Consider the following 8,364-nt stretch of genomic DNA (forward strand, 5'->3'; position numbering starts at 1 on the left):
CCAAGCCTGCCTCATGCATCTACAAATATATGGTTAAAAGAAGAAATAAAATAATGGTTTTCATCCAACTGGAAAAAAAATAAGAAGGCTAATTAATGGTTTTCCCCCCTTAGGATCTTTCAATTTGGGAGACTTTTTGGGGCATGGCCCATCCTCAGTGGGACCCATGAACTCAACGCTCTCGCCGTCTCGGTCATTAGATCGTAGGCCTGGCTTTTTCGACAACTTGAAACGGACTTTTACAAAATGAATAATGAGGATGATATAATAAAACAATTCCATTAAAAAAATATATATATACTTTTTTTTTCTTCTTATATTACTTTAATTAAAAGTCGAGTGGTAAGTAGTGGGTTTTATATTTTAAAAGGATAAACGCTATGCTACACATTATTCACTATTTAAAACTGGCATACAAATATTTCTTAAATCATCATACCTTTGCTTACATCAGGAAGTTTCAAAATCAAGAAACTCTATTCATTCTAGAAATTTCAAATTTGGGTTCTTCACTTCATGGTGGATGTTAAATCCTATACATGAAAATCTTATAAAACAAAACTTACATTCATTTTCAGAATATCTTTACACTTATTATTATTATTTCATATTACTTTAATTAGAAGTAAACACTATGCTACACGTTATTCACTATTTAAAACCTACATATAAATATCTCTTAAATCATACATTTGCTTGCATGGGCAACCTACAAAATCAAGAAACACCATTCATTCTAGAAATTTTGAATTTGGGCTCTTCACTTCACATTGGATATTAAATCTTTTATATGAAAATATTATAAAACAAAACTTACATCCATTTTCTGAATACTTATTGTTTCTATAAGGGTGTGTTTGGTAGTAGGATGCAGAATATATTGCAATACTGCAAATGGACAATCATGAAATCTTCTCCTTTATTTACTTTGTCCTTTAATAGTCATGCCAAGAGTACTGAAATGATTATCAATTGGGCTATTTCTTCTCTATTCTTTTAGCAGCAAATGTTCCTACCACAATATATTTTGTAAATGACTACCAAACATTCCTTAACTTTTCAAAAAATTCTCAATGTTTTAGGTCAGCAGTTTGAATTTTCTATACATAAAAAATGTGAACTGCCGCCTATGACGATTTCAACAAACTCGGGAATTTTCGATATTACAATCGGCTCAAAAATTAAAAAAGGTTACGCGAGTACCATTAGTAGGAGAAGCATTGAAGCGGCGAATGCTGTGAAGGATAGTGCCTTAGTGCGGGCATAATTAGGCAAATATGGGTATGTGTCGGGTGGTGGTAGCATGCATTCATCTCCATTGAAGTAGACTTTCCGCGGGAATGCCCATCCTTGTTTGAGGGTGAATGTTTCGTCGTTCTTTTGGAGAAGAACTTCCGATTGCACGTTCCCCAGAGGCCCGGCTTCCATAAGTAAGTCGTTGTAGTACTTCATGCCATAGAACATACCAGTATCATCTGTATGCAAATCAAGCACGGTTTTTAAATAAGATATTTTTATTTTTTTATTTCTTTTTACCATTCATAAGAAAAGAAAATATTTATTGTACCCTTCATAGTTCAAAATCTCAAAAACTTGGACTCAATTTGATTTGATGTCTGTCTGGTCGGATCAAAGACTCCACTATATGTTTACTTGACTTGAATCAATATTTAATAAATAAATTACAAATATTTAAAATAATGGGTTTTACCCTAAGTGGACTCCTTGTTTCTTGAGAGCACCACCATAGCATCCCTTTTCAAAACATTATTTTATTTTTTTATGATGCTTAAAGACACTTTTTTCTCAAATAACTTTGCTCATGATGGATATTAAATGCCCTTCATGCGTCCTTCAATGCGATTGATTGATAGACGTTTTGTGGGCCCCATGCCAAAGCAAAAAAACCCAAAATAATAATAGTAAATAGAGGTTTTGACATATAGTATACCGCCTTTTGGCTTAGGCCCTATTTGGGCAAACGGCTTTGGGTGTAATGAGGCGTATAGAAATAGCATGTCAGATGCATTTAATGCCGCCAGTGGATGGTTGGGTGGTTTGGGTGTAGACGCCAATCCCATACCTAGCAACTGTTCTGTTTGGGTGTTGTGATATTGCAACCATCCCACCAACTAATGTTGTTTGGGTAATTCAGAAATTGCTGCCAGAAACCGTTAGTTCCACTGTTATAATCGTTGTCCCGATCTGACGGAGACGAGGAATTGAGAAGTTCATAGGTGTGAGGCTTCAACGGTGGGATTTCTTTGACGTCGGAGCCATCGCTGTCGTTGAGGATCGGAGTGTAGTGAGAAGTACTGAGGTCCGGGATGGAGGAAATGGACGGGGTGAAGCTAGAGTTGGAGAGCCATTGAGGGCCGTGGGATAAGGTGGTTTGGGAATCGGACGAACCGGATGAGAGGGTGAAGATAGGGAATATCGAGGGTTTTTGCTGCTCTCCTGCTTCTTCTTCCTCTATCGTCGTCTTGTTTTCTGTTTATTCTATTTTTAGTGCTGCTATTGGAATGAAAATGGAGAAATATACTTGAGTTGCTACTAAAAAGCAAGACACGTGGGTCGAGGCACACTCGTGCAAGATCTGGACCGTTTGCTAGGTGGACCGCACTGTAGGAAAATCCAAGATTCAAGTGGACCGCACTGTAGGAAACAGTGGTGGTGGTGATGCTCACCGTTGAAACTTTTCTAAGGCCTATGGTGGTGTTTATTTACTATCACCGTTGAAATTTTCTTGATTTTATCTTCCAGAAACCTCGCACCAGAGAGCGGGTGACGATTCCAAGGAGGGATTTCGCAATCCCTCCACATCTTGTCCGAATCCGTCAGAAGACGAAAGACTTCCCATATACATTGCCGCCCAAACAGGTAGAGTGATAGGATAGGAGAGATTTTATAATCCTATCCCTCCTAATCCCTTGTATTCCACCCAAAGCCGTTTGCCCAAACACGGCCTTAAAGACAAATAAGATCCTCCCTTAAGCATTCTACTAACCAACACCTTTCATTTTTCATATTAAGCCCATATGGATACCACCTAATAAGTTACTTTTTCTACTTATGACACTAGATAATTAAGTTTGGTTTAAGATCAATTATAAGTAACTTTTTTACTTAAAGTTGCTTAATAAGTAAAAAATCAAGATAAGTTACTTGAGCTATAAGTAGCTTATGTTTAAGTAACTTAAGATCTAAATGCAACAAAACTATATATTATAGTTAGATTGTTTACAATAGAAAAGATCTTTAACTCCTGATTTGGGAAACCATAGGACTAGAGTTAGGGTTTAGGAGGAGAGAAGAAGTTTGGGATATGGAGATTTGAGAGAGGGAGAATATTATTATTATTATTATTTTAAATGCTGACCTAACCATGTTTAATTTTTAATTTTTTAATTTTTTAATTTTTTTAAAAAAACACAATAGTTTCAGACCATATTTGAAAAACAGGAGGTGTTATTTAGAAAAAAATGCATTAGGGATCTTGTTATGTGTTATTTGGCCAAAAAGAGAGGGTGTTATATGTCAAAACCTTTACTGGATGTTTACGCTAGAAACAGATATATGATCTGGTAGGCCAACATCATGCGAACCCCACATACACATAGTTGCATTTGTACTAGGCAGCATAGGGGTAGCCTATTGTCACCGTCCATCATGTCGAGTCGACTCTCTATAGATTGCCTTGAAGAAATCATACTAATCAGATGATCCAAACCATCCAGTCAGTGGCATGCAAAAAAGGATGGACAGGATAGTCCATAGAAGACAGATCTAGACATATATGTTTAGGAGCATCTGATTCATGTGATTTTTGCAAAGTATTGCAATTACAAGTCCTTACTCATGCCTCAGTGGTAGTAGACTCACAGGAGTTTCAACATGGCAAGTTTTCCAGTGACCCACCGAGTGACTCAATGAGTCTTGCCGAGTCAAAACTGAGCAAGTTTTCTAGTGACTCGTTGGGACAGAGTCATGCCCATGAGCGAGTTTTCCAGTGACTCGCCTCAAAATCTAATCAATCCGAGTTGACTCAGCCAAGTTTCAAGTTGATTCATTGAGTCAACTCACTGAGTTTTAGAAATACGGTAGCGCATCGATCATTTGGGGTATTTGGAAAGAAAGAAATATTTGAACTTTGCATGCACGCACTTATCGATTGGTAGGGAAGGAGCGGTTTATAGTCGAAGCTGAAGACTTGTGTGACATTGTTGAGATTCGGGTGCTGTATGGCGAGCGTCCACAGCGTGTAGTTCATTCTATAGTTGAAGTTAGTGACGGCAATCTTCACTCGCCAATAATCCTTGTAGTTGAGCTTCACATGCCAGTGCACCCGGACCGGGCACATGTGGTGCGTGCACTGCAGCAGCGGCGTGTTATCCTTTCGCGGCGTGTTGATCCCCACTGCGGTCAGCAGCTTCGAGTCGCTTCTGTAATATAACATCCATCAGATTTTGGGCCCACATCACATGTGATGAGTTCTGAAAAAGTTCTCATGAGTTTTCATGTTCATAGGTGAGCATTCCTATATATATATAAACCCTCGTATCATTCACTCTTTTTTACAACAGTGAGCTAGAGATTCTTCCTGACTTGGCTTGAAATCTCATTGAATCGAGTTGACTCAGCTGAGTTACGAGTCGAGTCACCGAGTTTTAGAACTATGATATAAAGTTAACGTCTCTTTTATACTCATTAGCTTCATCATGATATGCTTACACACGAGGAATTCTCTAGTGATACTGGTACTGGGCAGGAGTGGGGCCCAGCGATGTGTTCAGGGAATCCAACCCGTTCAGATAGGTTAACTCAGAAAATCAACCAGGCCCAAAAAATCAGCACGATCCAAAACTCATGTGGGCCATAGAACAGGAACATATTGAGAGGAAATGCCTACTGTTGATTAGCATGGGTCCCACCGTGTTGTGTAAACATAATCAAGTCCTGATAGACCCTTCATCTAGTCCAGATAAAATAGTAAGCCAAAATTCAGGCTATTTTGAGACTCAGGTAGGCTCCTGTGAAATTCAAGTGTAGGCATTCCCTCCCAACTCGTTCCCTTTGATGTAGCCTACCTTAGTTTTGGGTCAGGCTGATTTTTTAGCCCTGGATGTTTTCTGAGGCAACGCATCTGATAGACGGGTTGGATGGTGTGAATACAACAAGTGGGGCCCACTATAGTGCCACCCCAGGACTAATGCACACCATCCATCCATATTTTGGCATATCAGGGCATGGGAAGAAATCTCTTGAATGCATGAATGAATGTTTCAATGCATGCACACAAGTACCCTGTATACATTCATGTGTGGCATGTATGTATGTATGTATGCATGCATGCATGCATGTATGTATGTGGGATTGTATTGGAAAGCTTACTTGATGCAGTTCTTTTTGGTTTGGCAGCCACAAGCACAAGAAGGACATGGAGTGATAGTGTTATTGTAGAAGGTTGAGAAGGAGACACAACAGCTTGGGTTCTTCCTTGCTAGAAATTGTGAATATGTGCATGTCACATTCCATGTCACTGCACCCACAAAAATGTATACTCTTTAAACACAAATACATAATATTTCTAGTCATGGTTTTTCGACTCTGCGACTCTGACTCACTTGTTTGGTCGCAAATCGAGCCGGGACTCGACCGAGTGGAACGACATAGTCACCTCCTATCCTCAAAATGGTTAAAAGACTTGGTGACTCAACCGGACTCATTCGGTTCTGAGTCAAGCCGTGGCTCGGTTGAGTCTGGGCTGAATCGGTCATGACTCGGTCGAGTCTGGGCTGAATTGGTCATGACTCGATCGACCGAGTCAGGGGTGAACCACAGTGTCAACCCAACCATGATTCTCGATGCTGATTTCGGTGTGGTCCGGCCTACTCATCATGGGCCACCTGAATGTGAAAATCACATGGATTAGACAATCCTCACCGGCTGATCATCGGGGTTTGTTTTGCCATAGCCATCCATTTTACAAGTCATCAGTTGTATGGCTAAGATTGTCGATTATAGCGATCTTAGGAGATATAGGCAACCCGAGCAGGACCCATGAGAAGGGTCCAAATTGATGATTGGACCTCTTTGTTCTAACCGATCTAAACCATCCATACTGCAGGCCATCAGACGGATCATATAATATCTTTTCACATATTGGCTCGTCAAGAGGCGTTCGGATGGAATGGACGGTCCAGATTGATTAGTTGAATTATCCTCCATTTCTTTATGAATTGGATTAGATCACTTATCATAATTCAAATATCATGCAACACAAAGATATAGAATTCATGAAAAATGCAAACTCACTAAGAGCTTGTGTCTTCCGTCGACGATCCGGCGTTAGGAAGGTGGTCGACGGCACGATGGTTGCTGGGCCACAGGTGTAACCGGGCCCCGGGCCGAGCAATGTGAAGTTCTTGGGCAATTTCACTGTCTTGTTCGACGTCCCTCCTTGGCCAACGCTCACTTGAAAGGCTGAGACTGAATTTGCAGGATCTTGTCCATATGATGCCACGACGCCACCCTTGCAGCAGTTAGCAAATTGCTGATTGTATGGGACCCCTGGCAGCAAATCGACGACCGTCGGCGTCTTCTTGCAGCAATGTGGGACATTCCCCTTGAACTTAGAACAGTCTCCTTGCTCAGTTGTCTGTGCCCCCACCATAGACCAGATCACCTCTTTCTTAGCCCATGACCATTGCAAGGTCCACCCAGGGCTAATGATGTGCCGGTACATTTGGAAATTGTTCATTGTCACCACTGCCTGAAAATGATCCAGATTGGAATAGCTATCAACGGCGCGATTTTGAAATCTATCGAATGGCTTGTGTTCAAGATCATGGATGATGATCTTGATGTGGGGTGGGGATTGGATTGGATTGTTTCCATTTTCTCTCCTGACCAGTGAATGGATCATCTTTGAATGGATCACAGATGAAAAATTGTACCAAGGAATGATCCTAACTGTCCAAATAACGATGCGATTTTGAAATCTGTAGAATGGTTTGTGTTCGAGATCATGGATGATGATCTTGATATGGGGTGGGGATTGGATTGTTTCCATTTTCTCTACTGACAAATGAATGGACCATCGTTGAATGGATCACAGCTGAAAATTTGTATCAAGAAATGATCCTAACCATCCAAATGATGGGATTTCTTGTGGGACATTTCCAATAAATTTACAGCCATCCAAAAGTGGGCTATTGAGGGATGGGTAAAGACATCTGACTGATAGAATCTGTGTCCAGATGGATAGGCATGCTTACACTATTGAACGGTTGAGATGATTTATAGTCTACACAACGACTACGAAAAGAAAAATAAAAATAAAAATATAGAGATGATACTAACCACATAGCCATCTGGGGTCCATGACATTACATCCCATTTGATCGTGATGTTGCCGTTCGGATCCAACGGATCATATGCAGCTAATTCATAAAAGGAAAAAAATCAAAAGAAAACCTAGTAAAATGAAGTAAGATAATCTAATCATATACTTCAATCAGACTAGTTTTGGTACAAAAAGAACACTTTTCAACGATCCTAACCGTTCATCTGGTGGCTCTACTATGGATATAGCCAATGATCTTCAATTGAATAGCTAGGATTGTTTGAGTGCATCCATGTTGGGGTCCCACGAGATGAACAGTCCAGATCACTGAAAGTGGGCCCCACTGGTATGAAATTCCAGCCTAATGAAAGTGGCCCACCTGCACAAAGCCTCCAAAATCCTACCTGTGTGAGAAAAAATGCAGAGGAAGAAGAAAGCGGCAATGGCGAATCTCAGCTCTAGGATTGGATTGAAACGGAACTGGCGCCGGAAAATGACGGCATGGATTCCATCAGAGCTCCTTTGAATTGGGTGTTCAAATCTTTCCATTCCCATGCCTGATAACGGCTCCGATCGTCTATCTTCCGATGCAATTTCAAGTGGTCCGGTGATCAATGGGATATTGGGGTTTTTAAGGAAGAGTAGAGATTGAGCTAGAAAGGTTGGGGCTGGTGATGCTTCACCTACTGGTGGTTGTTGGGTCTTCAAATGCCATTTTCATCATTCCTTCCTCTCTCTCTCTCTCTCTCTCTCTCTCTCTCTCCACTTCCTCTGCTTTGAAGCAATGTCTTTGCTGAGGAATGAAGCATGGACAATATGGCGGGAAAGTTTAAATGTTTGAAGGCTACGGCCCAACGGTCGTTTGGGTTTTGTGGTAATGATACAATTAATGTACCTAACTTCTGCCTTGGAGGATTATCTAAATAATTATAAGCGATCTTAGCCGTTCATTTAGTAGGCTGTTGGACGGCGTCTATTGCATCGTGGCCAATGAAATGTGTGTTGGATGTAATGGAGAG

At 40.6% G+C, this 8,364-nt stretch overlaps 1 protein-coding gene across 1 annotated transcript; it reads right to left on the reverse strand.

Annotated features, from left to right (window-relative positions):
- Nucleotides 1-286: 286 nt before the first annotated feature.
- LOC131219405 (COBRA-like protein 4) lies at nt 287-8,008 on the reverse strand. Its single transcript, XM_058214522.1, has 6 exons — nt 7,750-8,008; nt 7,363-7,442; nt 6,316-6,772; nt 5,392-5,539; nt 4,165-4,442; nt 287-1,475 (listed from the first exon to the last, which is right to left on the reverse strand). The coding sequence occupies exons 1-6, from the start codon at nt 7,898-7,900 to the stop codon at nt 1,192-1,194; spliced, it is 1,398 nt and encodes a 465-aa protein (XP_058070505.1). The 5' UTR covers nt 7,901-8,008; the 3' UTR covers nt 287-1,191.
- Between the last annotated feature and the right edge of the window lie 356 nt (nt 8,009-8,364).

The sequence above is a fragment of the Magnolia sinica genome, chromosome 11 (genome assembly GCF_029962835.1).
Source record: "Magnolia sinica isolate HGM2019 chromosome 11, MsV1, whole genome shotgun sequence".
NCBI lineage: Eukaryota > Viridiplantae > Streptophyta > Magnoliopsida > Magnoliales > Magnoliaceae > Magnolia > Magnolia sinica.